The sequence below is a fragment of the Oenanthe melanoleuca genome, chromosome 2 (genome assembly GCF_029582105.1).
Source record: "Oenanthe melanoleuca isolate GR-GAL-2019-014 chromosome 2, OMel1.0, whole genome shotgun sequence".
NCBI lineage: Eukaryota > Metazoa > Chordata > Aves > Passeriformes > Muscicapidae > Oenanthe > Oenanthe melanoleuca.
In genome coordinates this window covers 1,496,904-1,520,765 of record NC_079335.1, presented here as the reverse complement: position 1 = coordinate 1,520,765, position 23,862 = coordinate 1,496,904, and the positions used below count along the sequence as shown (strand labels likewise).

Here is a 23,862-nt window from a genome sequence, read left to right as displayed (position 1 = left end):
CTGTAATTGTTGGCTGTCTGCAGCTCCTGGATTAAAAGGAGGTGCAAGGCTGAGTGTAAGGTCCTGAGTATGTGGTGAGTAATCCTGAGCACAAATCCAGGCTGGGTGGAGAATGGATTGAGAGCAGCCCTGAGGAAAAGGACTCAGGGGAGCTGGTGGATGAGAAGCTCCACACAATCCAGACATGGAGCCCAGAATGTCCTGGGAATGGGCAGCAGGAGAGAGGGAATTTCTTCCCCACAGCCCCACTCAGGTGAGACCCCACCTGCAGAGCTGCCTCCAGCTCTGGGGTCCAGTGTCAGAAGGATGTGGAGCTGCTGGAGCACTTGAAGTGGAGGCCATGGAGCTGCTCCAAGGCTGGAGACCTCTGTTCTGGATAAGGCTGGGAGAGCTGGGAATATCCAGCCTGGAAGAGGGAAGGCTCCAGGGAGACCTTAGAGTCCTTCCAGTGCCTAAAGGGGCTCCAGGAGAGCTGGAGAGGGACTCTGGATCAGGGATGGAGTGTCAGGAAAAGGAGGAATGGTTTCCCCACTGCCAGAGGGCAGGGATAGATGGGATATTGGGAAGAAATTCTCTGTGAGGGTGGAGAGGCTCTGGCTTAGCTTACAACCACCTGAAAATAGAAGCTGTGGAAAAGCAGCAACCAGAGCTTCACCAAATCATCCTCCAGCTCAACAGCTGCTCCTGAATCTCCTGAGTCCCTCCTGAGCATAATTCCAAAGAATGGAGCACATCATTCCTGCTTCCCACGAGTACAGACCTGGCGATGTATCGGCACGACGAGGATCTGCTCAGGCTGGGTGTAAAGGCTCCAGGACTGGGTGTGGAGTGCAATCTCAGTGCTGCAGAGAGAGAAAAACAGGGATCACTGATTGGAATCGAGAAATTTTGCAGGAATTCACACAGCCCTCAGTACCTTAGGTCCACAAAAAACATTGGAGGGATGGAGACTCTTTGCAATGAGGGAAAACTGGGAGATCTGGGCTTGTTCAGCCTGGGAAAGAAAAGGCTCCAGGGAGAACTTGAAGCCCCTCACAGTGCCTAAAGGGGCTCCAAGAGAGCTGGAAGGAACTTTGGACTAGGGTTGGAATGCCAGGAATAGGGGGAATGGCCTCCCACTTCCAGAGGGCAGGGAGAGATGGGATATTGGGAAGAAATTCTTCCCTGTGAGGTGGAGAGGCCCTGGCACAGGCTGGCCAGAGAAACCACGGATGCCCCATCCCTGAGAGTGTCCAAGGCCAGGCTGGACAGGGCTTGGAGCAACCCTGGGACAGTGGAAGGTATCCCTGCCCATGGCAGGGGATGGAATGAGATGGTCTTGAAAGATCCCACCCAAACCATTCCATGGTTCCATGACCTTATCTAACTCAAAGCACGGAGCTCCCAGAGAACCAATGGACAAAGATCCCCTTTAGGGACTTCCCATCTCTGCAGGTGCTCCTTGCCAACCCTAAACACAGCAGAAATTTTTCCCCTTAGCACCCAAAAGTGCCAAAACCCTTCTCTAAGCAAATCCCACGCTTCCACATCAATCCAAGAAATTTCCACGCTTGGCTTGGCTGCTCCTCACAGCCGGACAGGGAAGCCCAGCACTGCTCCCATCCATGCATGCATGGAATTAAATCATCCTTGACTGGTGCAGGGAAGAATGAATGGGAAAGAAAGGCTGGATTTCAGTTTTCCAGGTGGGATGAGAGCAGCTCAGTCACTCACCTGCCAGCCCGGGCGTGTTGGGAAGTTGAGCGAGTGGAATTTGATTGCGCGGCGCCGCGAGCTGTCACTCGGCTGCCGGCGTCGGCAAAGCCCCATCTGTTCCCTCTGCACATCAAATTCCATCAACAGGGCATTTGAGTCACATCTGAGATTTTTTTTTCCCACTATTTTTTTTAATTCCTTCTCGTCCCAAGCTGTAGGAGCATCTTTTTTAGTGCTACAATAAACATTTGTCAGCTTTGGGATGCTCTGAAGAAACCGCTGAAGGGTGTCCAATAACTTCCCAAATGATGTGGGGAGAAAGCCCCAAATTAAAATCCATTAGGATAGGGCTGGAGCATCCTCAGCCCTCTGGAATTCTGTATAATATTCCTTAAAGCTACACCAGGAATCAGCTCCTGAGGGCAGCAGACAATCTCTCTAAGTATTTAATATTTGGGGATAAAAGTGGATACACAGGGATGAAGAAGTTTGGGACCACAGAATCATGGAATGGTTAGGGGCTGGAAGGGTCCTTAAAGGTCATACTGGCCAGAAAGGAGGAATCATTAAAGAGATAACTAGAGGATAAATAAAAGGGCCAATAGTTTCCTGACAGTGTGTTGGAATTTTCATGTAGCAAAAATACATCAATTTTTTTTTTTTTTTTTTTTTTTACTTTTTTTCCCAAGTTTTCATCTTCCAGCAAGAAGTCATGCAATAACATGATGTGCACCTCCCATTCCACAAACTAACTCGCATCCCAAAGGCAGTGTAACTATCCAAAAGCTGGTCCCATCCATGACAAAATCCATGTGAGATCCAGGTCTGGCAAAGCTGGCAAAGAAATCCCCCATCCACATTTTCTCACTCCCTAATTATTCATCCTGTGTGCAAATCCTCCCCAAACTATTAAAAATCACCCAAATATTTCTCCAGGAGGAACCAAGCCAAGAAAGCTCTGTAATTAAACATTTCACCATCCACTGGGATTCATGGAGAAAACTCAGCCTCTGTCATGAGGGTATTTTTGGAAGCTCTTGCATTTTGGAAAAAAAAGTTTAAATAAAAGTAAAAGCTTTGTGTACATCCAAGTAACAAGAAGGGGAGGTTGGATGTTCTCAACTTTTCAGGTGGTCCAAGGAGCCTAAATTTGGATTTTTAGGGTGGTTGTCAACTTAAAATTCCCAACTGGTCACTACAAGGGATTTGCATTAATAAACACATTAATAAATAAATATTCCTGGCATTGGAGGGTGTATTATTGAAACTGGGGTGAAATTGAGACATCAAAAGACAGTGGAGAATGGGATGAGGGTTAAATTCCACCATCAGGAGCCAAAATTTGCTGCTGTCTGGGCTAAATTTAACAAAAAGCTGAAACGATGCCCCCAGGGCTCGACTTTGGGAGTCTTGTTTGGTTCAGACAAAACACTGGGCACATCCCAGCCCCAGATCTGTCCTGTTTTTCTCCTCAATCTCTTCCCAGCTGGGGAGAACATCAGGACACAGCAGTGCTGTGAGAGGAGAGGGACTCCCACATCCCTGGCACTGCCACAGTCCCTCACTATGGAAATCTAAAGAGGTGCCACAGCAAATTCCTCCCAAGGCAGCGAGAACGGAATGGAGAGAGGGAAAAAAAGCAGAAGAATAAGAAAAGCTGCCCCAGAGAGCATCAAGAACTGCACACTGAAGGATTCTGAAGTAATTACACCCAGCACAGCGGCTTCAGCCGGGATATTTCCCACCCTGTGAAGGGACAGGTGGATTTCTCTCCCCCTTTCCCCATGATTCAGAGAGCATCATGCATGAGGAAACCCACAGCCCGTTCCTCTCTACATCATCCCAGCCCGGCGCCGGCAGCTCCGGTGGCGCGCGGTGAGACGCGATCGCTGTTCCCAACCCAGCCGGGAGCTCCGGAGGGAGGGGAGCTGTCATGTTCATTAAATGCATGATTACAGCTATGATTAATAGCAGGGGCTACAGCCTAACTCCTGCTTTTTTTTTTTTTTTTTTTTTATTCCCTGCTCCTAGGAAGGAATCCACAGCCAAGCAGTCCCGCGGTGTTTTCCGCAGCGTTTGGCTCAACGTTTGGAATTCTGGCTTTTGGTGAACATGAAAAAGGCACATTTTATCCTTGTCAAACAAAAGAATGCTTAAAACAAACAGGTGGGATGCTGCAGCCCTGCACCAACATCTGTAAGTTAATAAGGACCTTTTCATATCCTTAATCCTAAAACTCAGCTCAAGTGGATCCTGGGTGGTTTTTTTTCCATAACCCCCAAAACACAGCTTGAAGCTCAAGGTCTTTCTCCTCCAGGGAAAAGTTGGCAAAGATTTCCCTTGGCAGCCCAGCAACTGCACTCAGGAGCAACACTCTGCTTTCCAGCATTCCCACATGGATATCAGGATGCCCCCATCCAGTCCAACACTCCTGCTCAGCTCCCCATCACCCAAGGGATGCAACAAACACACCCCAAAAACAATATTCCAAATATTCCTTTGAGTTAAAAATCAGCTGCAAATATCACAGTTTATTATCACCTGATTAATTATTTAGGATGGGCTTTATTGCTTCAAGGCACAGCTCAAGGATCAGGACCTCATCTCATGGAAAGGTCTGTTGGAGCATCTTATACAATAATTTGGGTTTTTTTAATGGTTGAAAAGCTGTGGAAAAGTGATTCAGTTAAAAAAAAAATAAATAAATAAATAAAAAGAAATCCAGAGCTGGGGTGAGCCAGGACCAAGGGATGACAGGCAAGAACAATGTAAGAATGATCAGTATTGAGTATCAAGCCCACTGCTTCCCATCTACTTCCACAATCCCAAATCAAGGATAATTCATAGAAATCTTCCCCATGGAGGGAAACAATCAGTACGAAACTGAAATAGGCAGGAAAAAAGGAAGAAATTCAGAGTTGGGGTGTGGTAGGGCCAAGGGGATGGACAAGAGGGTGAGAGATTGACAGAATGATGGGTGTTAAGTATCAAGCCCGTTGCTTCCTATCTACTTCAACCATCCCAAGTCAAGGATAATTTATGGAAATCTTACACACAGAGGGAACCAAGCAGGGGTTTACTCAAGCAATGGCAGGCAGGTGATCAGCTCTGCTGGCCAATGCTCCAATTTGGGTATGACCACAACAGGGTCACAACAGGCTCACCAATCCCATGGTTTTGGAATTGTTCAGTCCCTTATCCACTTTGAACTCAGTCCTTAGGTTTATTCAGTTCAGTCCATGGGGTTTGGGATTGCTCAATCTCTTAATCCTTTTGAGCTTGGTCTTTTGGCTGGTTGAGTTCAATCCCTTGGGTTTGGGATTCCTCAATCCCTGACCCCTTCTGACCTCAATTCTATGGCCCCTTGATTCTCAATGCCATGTCTTTGGGAATACTCAATTCCTTATATCCTTTGAGATCAATCCCTTGGCCCCTTTCAAGCTCAATCCCTTAGTTTTGGGATTCCTCATTCCTTAGGCCCCTTCACTCTCAATTCCATGGTCTGGGCATTGCTCAGTCTCTTATCCCTTTAGAGCTCAATCCTTTGGCTCATTGAGTTCAATCCCTGGGGTTTGGGATTCCTCAATCCCTGATCCTTCTGACCTCAATTCCATGGCCCCTTGATTCTCAATGCCTTGTCTTTGGGATTACTCATTCTTTACATCCTTTGAGATCAATCCCTTACTTTTGGGATTCCTCAATCCCTTGGCCCCTTCGCTCTCAATTCCATGGTCTGGGGTTCCTCAATCTCTTATCCATTTTGGGCTCAGTCCTTTGGCTCACTGAGTTCAATCCCTTGGGTTTGGGATTCCTCAATCCCTGATCCCTTTTGAACTCAATTCTATGGCTCCTTGTTTCTCAGTGCCTTGTCTTTGGGATTACTCAATTCCTTATATCCTTTGAGATCAATCCCTTGGCCCCTTTCAAACTCAATCCCTTGGCCCCTTCACTCTCAGTTCCATGGTCTGGAGATAGCTCAGTCTCTTATCCCTTTTAAGCATGGTCTTTTGGCTCATTGAGTTCAATCCCTTGGATTTGGAATTCCTCAATCCCTGACCCCTTCTGACCTCAATTCCATGGTCTCTTGATTCTCAGTGCCTTGTCTCTGGGATTACTCAATTCCTTATATCCTTTGAGATCAATCCCTTAGTTTTGGGATTCCTCAATCCCTTGGCCCCTTCACTCTCAATTCCATGGTTTTGGGATTGCTCAATCCTTTTACCCCTCAAGTGACACAACCTCTCTTCATACTGTTCCCACATGATCTGGAAAAACCTTCCTTAAAGCATGCTGGCTGCTTTAACAGTTCCCATTATCATCCCACCTCTCCCACTGCAGCCTCCTTCGGAAAGAGCCGAGCGATTCATTTTCCGAGTCTCTCCTTGGCTTTATTGCTGAACCGAAAGTTTTGAGGCTGCACTCAGGGAAATTTATTTCTTTAATTGTTATTCATTTAAGTGGGTTCTGCAGATTCCGAGGATCAGCACTCACAGCTGCTGGGGGTCATTTATTTCCCTCACTGGACAGCACAAGTCCTCATTCCAGAGAAGACAACAGAAAAAGAAAGGATGAGCTGCTGATAAACAAGTTGAGATTTTGCCATTTTCCTCCCCAGCTGTCTCCACATCCCATGAATGTCCCTGAGTCAGGTGGTCACAAGGGTTTTATTAACAAAAAAACTTTAAGTAATGAATCATCTTCAATTAATGCAGCAGCCCCAGGTTGGGTGTTGTGTGAGCAGATGTGGACCATGAGCAGGATCTGGTCCCTGTAATTCCAGAGTTGAGGAATTGAGCTCCTACAGCAAAAGGGATTGAGCAATTCCAAAAGCAAGGCATTGAGATTGAAGGGGCCAAAGGGAGTTCCAGAGGGAAAAAAGGACTGAACAATCCCAAAACCAACACTTTGAAATGAAAGAGGTTAAAGGGATTGAACAATCCCAAAACCAAGGGATAGAGCTCAAAAGGGACCAAGGGATTGAGCTCAAAGAGGCTGAGGGATTGAACAATCCCAAAATCAATGAAAAAATTGGGACTGAACAATCCCAAAACCAAAAAAAGGGGCCAAGAGATCCCACAATCCCAAAGACAAGGCACTGAGATTGAGTGGGGTCCACAGAGCTGATCTGAAAAAGGGAAACGGATTGAGGAATCCCAAAAACAAGAGACTGAGTTTTGAAGGGATAAGAGATTGACTCATCAACCCCCAAAATACATGGAACTGCAGTCCCAAGGGGTAAGAGATTCAGTCATCCCCAAAAGCAGGGATTGAGCTAAAAAGGGGTAAAGGAAGGAGGAATCCCAAAAACAAGGGATTGAGTTTAAAGAAATTGAGAGACTGAGCTCAAAGATACAGAACGATTCCACAAACAATGGATTGAGACTGAAGGGGCCAAGGGATCATCCCAAAACCAAGCAAGGCATTGAGACTGAAGGTGCAAAGGAATTGATCTGAAAAGGGGTAAAGGATTGAAGAATCCCAAACCCATGGGATTGAGATTGAATGGATTGAGATTGAAAGGATTTCCCAATCCCAAAGAAAAAGCCTTGAGATTGAAGGGGCCATGAAACTGAGCTCAAAGGGGGCCAAGGATTGAGCAACCCCAGAGGAAAAAAACTGATCTGAAAAGAGGAAAGAATTGAGAAATCCCAAAGACAAAGGATTGAGTAAGAAAGGGGCCATGGGACTGAGATCAAAAAGGACCAAAGGCCATGGGACTGAGATCAAAAGGGACCAAGGGATCCCACAATCCCAAAGAAAAAGCACTGAGACTGAGGGAGCCAGGGAACTGAAGTCAGAAGAGGTAAGGGATTGAGTAATCCCAAAGCCAAGGGAATGACTCCCAAATGGGCCAAGGGATTTAATTCAAGATACAGAGCAATCCCAAAACCCAGAGATTGAGATTGAGGTGTCCAAGGGACTAAGCAATCCCAAAACAAGGGAATGATCCTGAAGAAGCCAAGGAACTGAGTTCCAAAAGAGGCAAGAGACTGAGCAATCCCAAACCCAAGGAATTCACCTCAAAGGGAGTGAGTACAAAGCCATCAGCAACACCAAAACCAGAGCAAACCTGAGGAAAGCAACATTCCAAATTTCCTGCTCTCACACCTCACTGCACTGGGCTGGTGTGTCCTCCACCAAATTCCTCCTTACCCCTCCAGTATGATCCCAACACATTCAAGGTGTGTTGAAGACAGAAGACAGGAAAGTGTGTCATGATGGACAAACAAGAAGCTTGGGATGTTTCCATGGACATGGGGAAAAGGCAAAGCCCAGCACATTGGAGCAAATCCTCCCTAATTCCTCTTTCTATTAAGAGCAGAGGCAGAAGATGGATGGTGGAAACATTCCAGTCCTGAATCCCTCCTTTCCTTCTGTAAAAAGGAGTGGCACAGAGGAAGAAGCATCATTCCTGCAATGGGCCAGCAGCAGTGCTGAGCATTTCATCACCCTTGAAAAAGTGGGAAGAGCGTTTCCGTGACATTCAGCATTTTTAAAATTAGTTGGTACACAGGGAGGCCAGAGGGCACTTTCCTCCAGCACCATGGAGATCTCTGAGTGTGGAGATCAAATTGTGTCCAGGAGCATCCATCACCTGTCCCCAGCCTGATGCAGTGGAGGGGGAGGCAAGAGATGCTCCAAGAACTGGAGCCAGGCTGGGAGAGCTGGGAATGTCCACTTGGAGAAAAGGAGGATCCAGGGAGAACTCTGAGCCCCTACCAGTGCCTAAAGGGGCTCCAGGAGAGCTGGAGAGGGACTTTGGACAAGGGATGGAGGGACAGGACACAGGGAATGGCTTCACACTTGCAGAGGGCAGGGATAGATGGGATATTGGGAAGGAATTCTTCCCTGTGAGGGTGGTGAGGGGCTGGAATGGAATTCCCAGAGAAGCTGTGGCTGTTCCATCCCTGGAAGTGTCCAAGGCCTGGTTGGGTGGGGCTTGGATCAACCTGGGATAGTGGAAGGTGTCCCTGCCCATGGCAGGGGGTTGGAATGAGACTGTCTTTAATCTCCTTTCTCCAAACCATTCCATGATTCCATGACCTTCCATCTCCCCAGCTGATCACCTTTGCAGCAGAGAGGAGAAACTGAGGCAGGAGGGGACGTTACACAGCAGGATGGAGACAAGAAGTGCATCTGGATGAAGGGAAAGTCCCTCCTAGTTCTGGAAGACTGAACTCAACCATATTTTAATTAATAATTTGTTTCTCTCTGATCAGAGCCACCCTTAAAATGTGTGGGAGATGCCTCAGCTCAGGAGGACTTAAAACTCCTCTTAAACCTCCACCTTTGGGAGCTCAGCAATCCTGGGTATCTCCAAGGCTCTGGAATCTACAGTCATGGAGACAATGAGAAAACCCCAATAAATAAAATCACATTGCACAAGGGACCGGCTGTCCCCTCTGGAGTCCCCAAAGCCACCAGCCCCTCTCCAACCAAGACCTAAAAACTCAGAATGAGGAAATCATGCAGGTGAGGATTTGCCCATGAAAAAAAGAGCCTGGATACTTGGAAATCCCTGCTGGAGTCAGCCTCAGCTCAGAGTGCAATTCCTCTCTCGGCAGCACAGCTCGTTCTGAGATTGGGGTCAGGGCTGGTTTCCGGACAATGTCAAACCTTAATTTGCTTTCTGCTGCTTTCAATCTTGTATTTCCCCTTCTGTATTTCTTTGTGAAACTCTACATTGCCCAGGACCTTTTGCTTCTCTCCCTGATTTCATGGAAATTCCTCAAGACTCTGGAAAATGCCTTAGCAGCTGGAGAAGGAAATGAAGGAAAGGTTCCTTGTGAGCAGAGAAACCCAATTATTCCGCTTGTTTAATTAATTGCCACGTAGCAAATGCTTTCCACACCATCCCACTGCTGATTTTCCAAGACTTCTGGCAAGTGAAAAAAACACATGGGTGCTGAAATATCAGTTATCCCAAAGAGAAAGAGCCTTTCCATGTCTGATTTCCATTTCCTGATTTCCATGTCTGATTCTGATCTTTGTCTTGCACAGGGATGAGCAGAGAGTGTTTAAACTCTGGGTTTCCTTCTCCATCCTTGCCTGAGAATTAATTATTCCACATCCAAAGTCCCTATCCAGCTGGGAAGGCAAAAACAATCTTTTTATTTCTGTATTTTATTTGCAGTTTTCTGGAGACAAGTGTGGAAGGCACAGAAATCCTTTGGGAGCCACTTGTGAGATGAGAGCAAAGTTCTCAGCAGCTGCACAGGCTGTGGTGATGCTGTGATTGCTCCAGGGATGTTTTTCATATGCAAAACACCTTCAAAAATTTTTCCCAGGATTGCAGTGACACCTTCCTTGTCCCCAAGCCAAACAACAAAGCCAATTCCAGAAGAGCCACAGAAAACTGTTCTTCCCATTGCCATGGTAGCCTCAGGATTGATCCCAGTACAGCACAGGGATGCAGGATGTGCATCCTCAAGACCAAATCTTAACTCACCACCAGCATCTATCAATAAATCACTTGGGAATGCTACAAGGGTGTGGATGGATCAGCCCCAGCACGTGGCATTATGTAGAGATAAAACCCCAACCCTATAAATCCAGGGAAAGAGCAGAATTATAACCCACTGGAAGTAAACTCCAAGCTATTAAACTGTCAGGAGCATTTCCTGTCTCTCCACTATTCCAAACACATGGTGCCTGGCACTGAAAGGGAAAGGAAAAGCCATTTTTTTCCATCTTTTAAATAAACTTTGTCAAGTGTTGAAAACACAGAGCGTTGAGCAAACGTTCGCAGCCGATGAGAACACACAAATCTTCCGCCCTGCCAGCCCCACTTATCCTGAGGCAAGAGGAATCTGTGGAATCCAGCCCTGGGAAGGAGGATGAATTATGGGGAGAGATGAAAGATGACATGAAAATACTGATCCACAGCAGTTTTTTGTGGCAGGGGGAAAGAGGCAACAGCAAAATAAGGAATATCTTCAAAATAATATTTAGATGGGATTGTATTTTATAGGGAGTAACTCTTCACTCCCAAATTGGGACTAATTAAACCAAATTTTCTGAATGAGATCCCACCAGAAGATATGGTTTCAGTGAGAAAGGAAAAATGGGGGATCCCATCTCCTCCATGCCCTGTCACCCCAAATCCCCTCAGGAACCTCCCACCAGCAATTCCAAGGTCTGAATCTGCAGAAATCCTCCCATCACACCTTTGGCTTAATCCCTCTTACAGAAATTTGCCTCTAAGTTGGTATTTCTCCACTTTTTCCCAACCCAGTGATGGATATTCATGGACAGGCCAAATCTATCAGCCTTTGCTGAGTTGCCCAAATGAAACTGCTATTTCCAGAAAAATTTAGAGACTTGCACCTGGATAAATAAAAAAATTCATCCTCTTGCTGGAAGGCAGGACCTTTTCTGCCCATGTCCTCCCCAAAAAGAAGTTCATGAAACCTGTTATTAAAAAAAAAATTTTTTAAATAATGGAGATTTTAAAGCCAAATGAGTCCAGCATTTCACCATCCTTGTCCTTGGAAAGCTCTCCCACCAGTTTAAGCCCCTTGGTTTGTGGCTGCTCCACCTGGCCACGGAGAGACATCCCTCCTTTGCTTGGCAGCTCCAGATTTTCCACTTTTCCAGTCCTTTCAGCCATCACTTCTCCCCAGGACTCCTCTTAGTGGTCCAACTCTGTCCTGAAATCAGTCCCCTGCTCCATCCAACAATATCCTTGTCCATGTCCTGGGGTTTCACTCCTTTTCTTCCATTCCTACAGGAAATTTTCTGCCTTTGCTGACATCTTCAATGCCCAGAGATGGTGCTTAAGGCAGAACAACCCTTGAGCTGTTTTTGTGCAGCCATCAACAACAGGCAGCTCCACTTCCCATCCCAGCACAAAGCTCCTTCCTTCCCTAATCCTGCTCTTTGTGGGTTTAAAACCACCCAGGATGCCTCAGAATTCCCAAAGGAATTGCAGTGCAGGAGTTTTGAAGGCTGTACCTCTTCTCTTCATGTGCTTTCCCATCATATTTTGGCATTCAAGGCCAGGCTGGATGGGGCTGGGAGCAACCTGGTCTGATGGAAGGTGTTCCCTGGATGACCTTGAAGGTCCCTTCCAATCCAAATCACCCCTCACTCCCTGATTTCCAGCATCATCCATAAAAATCCTCACCTCTGCTCAATTCATCCTTCCAGTGAGGAAAATCAGCACAAAACCACCAGTTTTGCCTTCCTCAGTTTAACTATCCTCAAAAATTTTCAATAAACCAGTTAGGGAGCAAAAATATTTGAGACCAAGAAAATTTAGAAATACTTTAAACACAGTTAAAATCTGCTCTTTTTTAAGGGCCACACTTGAGGTGTCAAACACAGGAGGAGCTGAAACACAAATTTAATCAAAGCCAGAGAATGATCTTCCCAAAATTTCAGGTCAATATTCAATGTAATTTGATGAGCATCTCAAGCACATTCAACCTTGTGGTGCTGTTTGAAGTTATCCAAGACTTTGCCCGTTAAACCAAGTTTAACGGAGCATCACCACAAGCTTGAATTAAATCTGACTTAAGGAAAACCTCAATTCTCCTAAACCTTTAATTTTTCTAATATTATTTCCACTTCAGAGCTGCTGTAAAGCAAGAACAGCACTTGGCACCTTGGGATGTTCACCACCTTCACATCTGGAATTCTACAAGGCCGGAGGATGAGTTGCAACCCACAAACAGAGAATAAACAGCTAAAAACCGAACTCAATGGATTTGGGTTATAAAATGGGACAAATTCCTGCTCACCTGCTCTGATGGGAGTTCTGGTGCCCAAGTCCCTGGCCCGGAGAGGGCTGCTGGAAGTTTTGGAGAGTTTGTTGGCCGACACTCGGTACATGACGCCTCCGATGCAGCGGAAACCTTTGTTCCTCCAGCGCTGCTGGCCCAGCTGGGATTTGCCACCTTGGAGCGAGGGTCGGATTTGGTTTAACAACGGGGATCTGCAGGGAAAAAAAAAGTCAAGGTCAGCCCAAATTTGGGAAAATGTCACAAGGAGGTGTTGCTTCATTAGCAAACCATGGGATTGGAGATTCATGGAATGGTTTGGGTTCAAAGGGACCTTTAAGATCATCTCATTCCAACCCCATTGCTATGGGCAGGGACAGTTTCCACCAGAATTGAGGAGTTCAAGATTGACACCAAAAAAATGACTTTCAGGGACTCTACCTCAACTTCTCCCACCCTTACTTGCACCTCTAGCCCCAGCAGAAATGAGGAAATGTGGATGCAATCTCATGAGAGAACTGGCAAGGTGGGATCTTCACTGAGCTTAGCCAAGTTTTATGGAGCTCAACAAGCTCTGACATCCCTGGAAGTGTTTCAAAGTCAGGTGGGATGGGACTCTGAGCAACCTGATGCAGTGGGTGGTATCCCTGTCCATGACAGGGTTTGGAACTGGATGGTCTTTAAGGTCCCTTCCAAACCAAAACAATCCATGAGTCTGTATTTTTGGTATCGTTATTCCTATTATGAATCAGATACCACAACTTTGATATTTTTATTCTGCCCCTCAAAACTGGCTCTTGGATGGATTTTTCCCAATCCCTGCATGGGACAAGTCACCCAAGAGCATTTCCATCCCCCACCTGTTACCTGGAGCTGATGCTGGACTCAGAAGGGTGAGGCTGGGGACTTGTCCCCACCTCCTCAACTCGCCCTAAATTCACAAAACCCTGTCTTGAGGAAGTGGGCTCCCGCAGATTGAGATGGATCAGGAATCACGATCCAGTTACTGTTGCCCATAACGTTATTCTGAAGGACCAGTGAGTTTTGAAGTGACACCTGAGGGATAAATATCACAAAATCCCAAAATCTTTTAGGTCTGAAAAGACCTCCATGAAGTCTGTGACCAATCACCACTTTGTCAATTAGAGTACTGAGTGCCATGTCCAGGCATTCCCTGAACACCTCCAGGGATGGGGACTGCATTCCACTTCATCCCAATGTTTAACAACCCTTTACATGAAGAAATTCCTTCTGATGTACAACCTGAACCACCCCTGGCACAGCTTGAGGCCATATCCTCTCATCCTGTTGCTGGCTGACAGGCAAAAGAGGCCAATCCCCACTTGGCCACATGTCCCAGAGAGGCTCCTCTGCCACCCAAAAATTTTGTCCACTCCAGACCTGGAACCTCCTGCACCATCCCACTTCCCTCCCAACCCACAACGCAGCCTTCCAGCTCATTCCTATCCATCCCCCATTATCCAAACAGAGCCACTGCAGCCAAATCAAATCTCCTCCAATATCAGTCGCCTTCCTCATTTAGCACTAATCCAAACAGTAATTTGTTTATGCAAATTGGAGCTCTAATTTTGTATTAGCCCAAACTATGCTCATAATGCTATTAGCAGAACGTGCATAAACCACGCATTACCGCAGAATATCCGTAAATTAAGATCCCGCTATCCTATCAGCGGAATGCAAACCCCGACAAGCATTTCCTTTAAATGAACATGTGCTCCAAAGAAAAAGAGAGCTGGAAAATGCAATAGTTACATTTCCTAATGCTGAGCATGACAGCCTATTCATTCTGCAGGGCTGTTGCCACTGGCTACCGAGCTCGGAAAATTTGCTGCCTGTTGTTTTTTTTTTTGGAAGGGGATGGGAATTCGATAAATTCCTTGTTCCAGTTCCCCCAGGGAGCCCCAGAACTCCCCAGGGTTTCCCCCTCATGGGGGGAACTGATCCAGAAAGGAGCATCGAGTTTTAGTGACTTGCAAAGAGTCACAGAGGTGGTGGCATCATTGGGTGAAGGTGGTGATGGCATGAGGGACACTTGGGTCACTCCTGGATCACCCAGCACATCCCAGAAAATTCCAGCAAGACCAAGGATGCATCCAGCACTGAAGAAAGGTCATGTGGCTGTATCAGGGCAATCAAAATAATATCAAATATCCAACCAGGAGGGTGACAGAGACGATTCTCCCTCTCCACTCTGCTTTTCTGAGATCCCATCTGGAGTTCTGTGTCCAGCTCTGGGGTCCCAGAATTAGAAGGACATGGATCTGTTGGAGCAAATCCAGAGGAGGCCACAGAGATGCTCCAAGGGCTGGAGCCTCCCTGCTCTAGCTTTAGAGACAGGCTGGGAGAGCTGGGAATGCCCAACCTGGAGAAAAGAGACCTTCCTAAAGGGGCTCCAGGAGAGCTGGAGAGAGACTTGAGATAAGGGATGGAGTGACAGGACAAGCAGGAATAGCTTCCCACTGCCAGAGGGCAGGGATGGATGGGATATTGGGAAGGAATTCCTTCCTGGAAGGTTGGTGAGGGGCTGGAATGGAGTTCCCAGAGAAGCTGTGGCTGCCCCTGGATCCCTGGAAGTGTCCAAGGCCAGCCTGGATGGGACTTGGAGCAGCCTGGGATAGCAGAAGGTGTCCCTGGCTGTGGCTTCCAGGGAACTGGATGATCTTTAACCTTTCAACCCAATTCCAGGATTCTAATGAAGGTACTGCAAAACACCACCATGGTTGTAACAAGACCCATCCCAGCTCCATCCACCTCCTCTTCCCCACAGTGACACATTCCTGGAAGGATCCCAGGATGTTCCATTCCTCCATTCACAGGGGCTGCAGTGCCAATGGATTTGGGGCTCCTTCTTCTAATTCCACATATATTCCCTATGTGTTATCTCTGGGTAATACATAGAGATATCCACACACATCTATTTCCATATAAATACACAAATAATTGAATATATATACACACCCTGAGTATATGTATTGAAATACAAGATCTGTGTATTATATAGAGTAATAAATATTGATACTTCTACCCATAAATCTATATGTTATCACCTATATTCTCTGGCCCTTCTGTATTCATCAATTATCTCAAGATGTTATTGAATATATGCACTGAATACATGTATTAAATTATACATGTTAAATAACATGTAGATATATTTAATATATGTATTTCATAATACCTAGTAATAATTTATATGTGGCCCAGATACTATTTTTATTCTTAGCATTTTATATTATTCATACATTATTGAATACATAGAATATATATTGAATTACATATATTCACTAATATTTAGGTAATACATATAATACATAAATACTATTTTCTATATATTATACATTTAATATTTTCCTTAAGTCTAGTAGAGGGGAGGGAAGAAGTCAGGGATTCATCCAACATTTTTTGTTTGTAGGGAAAGGCTGGGATGTGGCACAGCTGTGGAAGGGCATGTATATACAGATATAAAGATATACAGATCTATAGATATATAGACATACTACATATATATATATACACATATATATATAAACTACATACAGACATATACATACAGGATAAATATATTTAAATATATATTTTATGTATTTAAATAGATATTGTATCCATATAGTTATATCTATGTATTATATGTAGATATATCCATATATATTAAATATATTTAATTAAATATATTCCATATCTATAGAGATACTCACACTGGTTTAAGCACCAGTTTAAGATCCAGTTGGTTGAATCCCCCAAATCCTCAGGATGTTTATTTTCCTGCTTTGCTGCTCCCAGCTCACAAAAGTGGTCACACACTACTCTCTTTAGAATTCCTTAGGAATGCTCCAAACTGAGGGAGTCTCCAAATGAGCTGTATCAGAACATCCCCACTGAGGCAGGGAATTGGAACAGGATCATTTTTAAGGCTCCTTCCAATCCATTCCACGAATCTATGATTTGTTCAAGGATTTTGGCAAACAGCATCGAAACTCATCTCATTCCCCAGAGAGAGTGGGGCTGAACCTCCTCTAATTTAGAGCTGTTATTTTTATGAGTGAGACAAGTGGGTGGTCTCCAAGCAAAGCTTCTGCAGAACATCTGCTCAGGCTGCCAGAGCCCCAAGGACCACTAAAGCCATGAAATCTTCACTGAATGATATGGCTTGAAAGGGATCTTCAAAAGCACCAAGTTCCAGTCCCTCTCCATGGGCAGGGCCACTTTCCAATAGAACAGGTCACTCCACTGGCTTTAACACTTCCAGGGTTGGGGATTCCCAATCCAGTGTGAGCTCAGTGGAGGCTTGGCCACCTCCATTCCCACCTTCTAAGTGGTGCAAATCTCCCAGCAGTGATGTCCCTTAGTCCTTTTATGTATATAAAGTAATATTTATTAGAATATTTATTGTGTTTATTATTATATTAGGCAGGATATTTATGATATTACAGGAGCCTTAGGAGATTTAAAACTTAAGAGAAATTATGTTTTATATGGAAAAACCACGCCCACGCAGAAGAGCGGGGAGGGAACTCAACTTCCCAACCTTCACTTGCAGAAACTCTTTATTTCCCTCTGAATTAGAATTGTTGCTCCCAAATGGCTGTGTGGCCCCAACAGAGCCACTAGTGTGGGTGTCCCCCTCCCTCTTAGTGACATCCAAGCTGGTGGTGGCGGGGAAAAGCCACCGGCGCCGAACGCCCACTCGCTTTTCATCGGCGGCGGGATCCCGGCTCTCTGTGAATTGTTACCCTAATGGAAAGGACGGCCTTTGGAAACCAACTGCATTGACAAAAGAGGATAAAATTAATGAGATAATAGCCAGGCCAAGGACCTGAAGAATACACTGGGCCCCCTCGACACGAGGGACTTGCAATTCCCTTTCCCGCGGATCTGAAGAGTCCCTCCCGTCCGTCCGCAGGGCCCCGCTCCGGCAGGAAATTTCATTAACGCTGGAAAATAGGAAAGGTATTAAGCGTGGATAATGAAGGCTAGAGTGTGAACAGTGCCTTAAGATAGTCTTCTTTCTAGCCTTTGTAATGGGAGGCATGAACTTTCCCTTCAAATCCATTTCTAATCCATTTGAAATACTACAGCAAATTATCTCCCCTTCAGCCTGAGAGCGGCCGGCCAATTTACTCCGAATAGAAGTGACAATGCTCCGGAATTTATCGCCATAACCTTGACTACACAAGGTTGAGGGTTGTCTTTCCCCCACCCCTGGGGTGGACAGCGGAAGAAAAAAATTTTTAATGAAGAGGGGGTGGAGGAACGACATAAAAATGTTTAAAAACGGCGACACAGCTGGCACAGATTTGACACCTGGGAAAATCAGAGTCTGGTGCTAAAAATGTTACAAAGGGAGGTCCCAGGCTGATAAAACTTCTGTCCAGGTTGGATGGGGCTTGGAGCATCCTGGGATAGTGGAAGGTGTCCCTGTCCATGGTAGGAGTTTGGACAAGATGATCTCTATGGTCTCTTCCAACCCAAACCATTCCATGATTCTGTAGGACAAGGTTTGGGTTTTTCTAGTGCATCTCTAAAAGCAGCAGCAACTTTGCCTCACTCAGAACATTTCATGCTGCTGCTTAGTAGGTGCTCATGTTGACCAAGTCTGATTTCCCAAGGATAAAGCACCACCCAGCTGTGTCCTTCAGAGAATTCCAGAGGCATTTAGGTGTGAAAAGCTCTCCAAGATCATCCAGCCCAACTATTCCCCCAGCACTGCCAAGGCCACCACTAAACCTCATCCCAAAGTGCCACATCCACACAGATGTTAAATTCCTATGGGGATGGGGATTCCACCATTGCCTTGGGCAGCCTGCCCAACCTTTCCACAAAAAAAGCTTCCCAATATCCAAACTAAACCTCTGCTGGCACAACCTGAAGCTGTTTCCTCTTTTCCTGTCTCTTGTTCCCTGGGAACAGATCCCAATCCCCACCTGGATCCACCCTCCTGTCAGGGAGTTGTGCAGAGCCAGAAGGTTCCCCCTGAGCCTCCTTTTCTCCAGGCTGAGCCCCTTTCCCAGCTCCCTCAGCTGCTCCTGGTGCTCCAGGATCCTTCCCCAGCTCCATTCTCTTCCCAGAATGGAGCATCAAACCTGCTCAGAATGGAGTGAACCCACCAAAACTTCAGCCAGCAGCCAGCAAGTAATGCTGGGAAAATACATTCCCTCTTCAAATAATCTATAAAAAAGAAAAAAAAAACCAGGAGATTTCCAAGCCAGCATGGAAAATGAAGGTTTAAAAACAAGGATGAGTCGCTGGAGCTTGCTCAGATCTAACACCCCCATCCCCTCACAACACAAGACCACGTGACCCCATCCAAAAATCCCACCCAAAAAATCCCCCTACACTTGAAATATAAAATTTTTAGAGTATTTGATGTCTCTAAGCTAAACATGAGCAGAGCAGGAACATCCCAGCGGCGATTCCAGCCGGCTGAAACGGAGAGGATTTCCCGGCGCTGGCAGCGATACAAGTGGCTCCTGAAGAATGGTTTTCTTTTACTACTGGATTTCTTCTTTGGGCTTAGCTTGTATTTTTTTTTAAAGTAATCCTTACATAGTCAGAAATCACATTTGCATGCTGGCATTTGAATCCTGAGGAAAGAGGGGATCATGGCGGGGGCAGCGGTTATGGAAAGCAACAGGGAGAGAGGTGAGGAAGGAGGGAGTTCATCCACCACCAGCCTGGAAGGTGGCAATGGAAAATCCTCATTTGGGAGAAAAAAAAAAACAACAAAAAAATCACATTTTCTTCATTCATTCATCACTCCTTAGCAAACAACACAGGATTTAGGGCTAAAAGTGTTCCTCACACACACCATGAATGCTCCAAGATGCTCCTTGGAAGCTTCTCCATCTCTATCCTCACCTGCCAGATCCCTGAAGACTCCAAATCTACAGCTAAAAGCAAGTAATTCCACTAAAATGTTTCATTTGTAGGATTTTTATCAGCATTGATGTTTTCTCCTTAAAATAATAAAAGTTAAACCTCAAATAAACACTTTCTGCATTGAGATTTAATTTATTTAAAGAACATGATTGGGATAATTCAAATAATTCAATCCACAGTTGATGGTATTTGGGGTTTGAAAAGTGATTGGAAATTAAAAATAGAAAGGGATGTGTGAGAAATGGATTTGTAAAGGATTTTCCAACAGGGATGTGTCTCTCCCCAACATACACCCATAAATACAGAGGATCCATTAGTTTTAAATACACAGTGACTGGCAAAAATGTGTTAATTTACCCATAAACAATTCCCTCCTTTCAATAATTACTTCTAATTATGAAACAAACACTTAAAAAAATCCCCCTATTTTAATTTGGTTCAATTGAATCTGAATTTCCATTCAAATGCAGCTTAATGTTAATCTCAGGGAAAAAAAATAATAATCCATCCCAGATCTCATTTAGCATTTTCAAAACCTGGGAAAAATTAAGAATTTCAATGAACACCTATTAAGCTCCTTAATTACCTAAATAAAGATGTACCTTCCCAATAAATCCCCCTGACCAGGAAAGGAAAATAGTTGCAAATAAATTTAATGGTTATCAACCAATGAGAACAGAGATTCTTCCAAAAAAACCCCAAAAAATCAGAAACATGGGATTATACCTGCAATGAAGTGTTGTGGAGGAGTTTTTGGCAGTTTTCCCCAATTTCCACATCTCATAGAAGGATATCTCTTCCCAATCCTTACACAGACTGGATAACTTTTCAAATAATTCCACTTGGGAAGACCCAGATATGAACAAAATATCCCAATCTCCTCACAGTGGCTTCTCAAAGGACTGAAAAATTTACAGGCAACTTTGGGCTAAACTGAGGGGGAACATTCCACAAAATCATGGAATGGTTTGGGTGGGAAGGGACCTTCAAGATCATCCAGTCCCATCCCCTGCCATGGACAGGGAGACTCTCCTCTATCCTAGATTTTTCCAAGCCCTGTCCAACTTGGCCTTGGACATTTCCAGGGATGGAGCAGCCACAGCTTCTCTGGGAATTCCCCTCCAGCACCTCCCCACCCTCACAGGGAAGAATTCCTTCCCAAATCCCATCTATCCCTGCCCTCTGGCGTGGGAAGCCATTCCCTGTGTCCTGTCCCTCCATCCTTTCTCCCAAGTCCCTCTCCAGCTCTCCTGGAGCCCCTTCAGGCACTGGAAGGGGCTCTGAGCTCTTCCTGGAGCCTTTTCTTCTCCAGGCTGGACATTCCCAGCTCTCCCAGCTTGGCTCCAGCCCTTGGAGCATCCCCAGGATTTGCTCCAGCAGCTCCACATCCTTCTGCTGTTAGACCCCAAACTGGAGTCAGCTCTGCAGGTGGGATCTCACCTGAGCAGGGTGGAGCGGCAGAAATTCCTCCTCTCCTGTTGCCCATGCTATGGGACAAGCCCAGGACACAGGGAATTCTTGGGTTCCAGCACACACAGATGAGGCACACTCAGTTTTTCAGCCACCAACACCCCCAAATCCTTCTCAGGGCTGCTCTTAATCCAGCCTGGGTCTGTCCATGGGATTGTCACTTGCAGGACCCTGGCTTTCCCAAGGTTTGCACTGGCCCAACCTGTAACAGTCTCTGTGGATGCCATCCCTTCCCTCAAGGGTCATTATTCCCTCCCACTGGATTTATTGCCATTTCCCTCTGAAAGCCATTCATTCCCTTTCATCTCTCCACTGTGTCCATGAAAAGCCAGAGCTCCACACAGCACTTGGCAGCTCCTGCAGGGCTCATGATCCCACTTAAAGCCAGTGAAAGCTCTGAAATCCTGCCAAAACCTTCCAAAAACCACCAGAGATCCAGTAACACCTCGAGGAGCTCAGAGCATTGGGAGAGGAGAGCTCTTTTCCCTGCCCCTGCTTCCTAAATCCCTGCTATTGTTTACAGCCCAATTCAATCCTCTGGGAGATGGAGAGCCTGGATACAAACCCAGCTCCATGTGCCAAGCACAACAAACAGGGAAAGAATTTGCCTTGTGCTGAAGGATTGGTGTGGCCAGGTAAGGAGGGCAAGGATGGAACTGGGAGAGCTGGGGTGTCCAGCCTGGAGAAAAGAAGGATCCAGGGAAACCTTAGAGCCTCTTCCAGTGCCTAAAGGGGGTCCAGGAGAGCTGGAGAGGGACTTTGATAAGGGATGTAGTGACAGGGAATGGCTTCCCACTGCCACACAGCAAGGAAAGGTGGGATATTGGGAAGGAATTCTTGGCAATGAGGGTGGGGAGGCCCTGGCACACATTGTCCAGAGGAGCTGTGACTGTCCCGTCCCTGGAAGTGTCCAAGGCCAGGTTGGATGGGGTTTGGAGCAGCTGGGGATAGTGGAAGGTGTCCCTGCCCATGGCAGAGAGGTGGGAACCTTCAAGATCCCTTCCAACCCAAACTATTCTTCAAACCTGTGCCAGGGCCTCACCACACTCACAGGGATGAATTTTTTCCCAGTATCCCATCAAACCCTGCCTTCCTTCCTCCACCACTGTTCCAATACTTGATAACCCTTTCCATGAAGAAATTCTCCCTGATATCCAATCTGCACCTCCCTTGCCACAACTTCAGGTGATTTCCTCTTGTCCTCCCCATTCCCAACTCCAAACCATCTCCTGGGCCTGATCCCACCCACAGCAAGCCCCGGGGAGGATGCTCAGAAACAATTCCAACTTCTCCAGCAAAGTTTGCGCTGCGAAAATGCCTCCCTGGAGCTGAGACAAAAGACCCTCTGGAGAAGACAATTTCCCAACATAAAGCTGTTCTCAAGGTAGGTCAAGTCTCAGCCCAAACCCCCCTGCCAAGGTCCCGTTAAACCGCTTAGGCTGAGCCTGAGAATGGAAATGCTGACAGTCCCTAATGCTCGGCTTTCCATCCCGCTGCTCTAATGCCGGCGGCGGATCAGTGATTACACCGGCAGCACCGGCAACTATTGTCCTGTTAATTAGATTCCTTTTACCCCCATTAGCTCAGGCGATTGGACAAAGTTCATTAGGGTTTAACTCTGATTAGCTGAAATGGAGCTCGAGGCGTTGCACCAGGCTTTAGTGGCTCCGTTTGGGAAGCTCCAGGACCTGTGTCCATGTGGATTAATCCTTTATCCCTCCCAGACAGTGTCCTACCACCCTCAGTGATGGGCTAAAAGCAGAGGGAAAGCCAGAGCAGCTCCCAGACCTTCCCCTGTCCGGGCACAGAAGTGATATTCCTCCCCCTGCTCATCCCTGTAAATCCCATTCCAGAGCTCTGGATGTGCTCCAAGTGCTGGAATATCCCAGGAAGGATAATTGCCGAGGATCATTCCAATGCTGCCTCATATCCCGACTCAAACGGCTCCAACTCTGAATATTTATCACAATAATCAGCCAAATCCCACTGGAGGCTTGCCCTCCTGCCTGCTTTCCAAAAATACCTGGGATAATTGCTTTTTCCAAAGATATTTTCCATTAAATGCTCTTTTTCTCACACAGGAAAGAGCAATAATACTGTGAAGAGCCAGAACAGCTGATATATTTTAATTAAAGCAAGTATCTCAGACAAGGAGCAGGATTCCATGGAAAACCAGGAGCTCAGCATGGAAGAGGTTAAAGAAGTTCAGCAGGGCTGCTCTAAAGGGAATTATCTGTTGGGAAAACACTGGCTGCCTCTGGAAAACCCCATACCCACAGCTTGGACTAGGGATGGATATACATCCATGGGTGATGCATTTTGAAAACTAAATTTAAAATTTAGTTTAAAATTTAAACTAAATTTAGCTACAAAGGCAGAGAAAACAGTGTATAAATTATTTTTCTCCTAAAGAACTGTTTTTCCTGACATTATATTAAACTTAAGGAATAAATAAGAAATTCAGATGTTGACTACAAGCTTATTTCTCCAAATTTTAAGCAGTGGTTGTATATGCAAGGATTTATCCTGTCTTGTGGTCTCTTTAGCATTTACAAGCTGACCCACAAAACAACTGGAGCAGCACTGTCAGCTCTGATTCCTTGGCATGAATCCTCAGCATCCCCAAAATTCCACAATCCAGTAAATATTTATTAATATCAAAGCTGTCTATGCCTGGATAAGTGTATATATAACACATATGGAATCAGAGAATCATTTAGGTTGGAAAAGATCTCTAAGGTCATGAAGTCCAACCTGTGACTGATCCCAAACTTGTCATCCAGACTGGAGCACTGTGTGCCACCTCCAGACATTCTCTGGACACCTCCAGGGATGGGCACTCCAACACCTCCCTGGGCAGCCCATTCCAACCCTTCCCATGAAGAAATTCCTCTGGATGTCCAACTTGAACCTCTCCTGGTGTAGTTTGAGGCCATTTTCTCTTGTCCTGTTTCCTGGGAGCAGATCCTGATCCCATCTGACTTTACCCTCTTCTCAGGGAGTCAGAAGGTCCTTCCAGAGCCTCCTTTTCTCCAGGCTGAGCCCTCCCAGCTCCCTCACCCACTCCTGGTGCCCCAGA

General features: G+C 45.9%; 1 protein-coding gene across 1 annotated transcript in view; it reads right to left on the bottom strand.

The window, feature by feature from the left end:
- Nucleotides 1-23,862, bottom strand: part of ZC3H3 (zinc finger CCCH-type containing 3) — a 128,459-nt gene that overhangs the window by 30,676 nt on the left and 73,921 nt on the right. Inside the window, exons 5-6 of the mRNA XM_056484512.1 lie at nt 12,438-12,631; nt 761-842 (exon numbers count right to left, since the gene is read on the bottom strand). Coding sequence (XP_056340487.1) covers nt 761-842; nt 12,438-12,631 — 276 coding nt within the window. The remainder of the gene's footprint in view (nt 1-760; nt 843-12,437; nt 12,632-23,862) is intronic.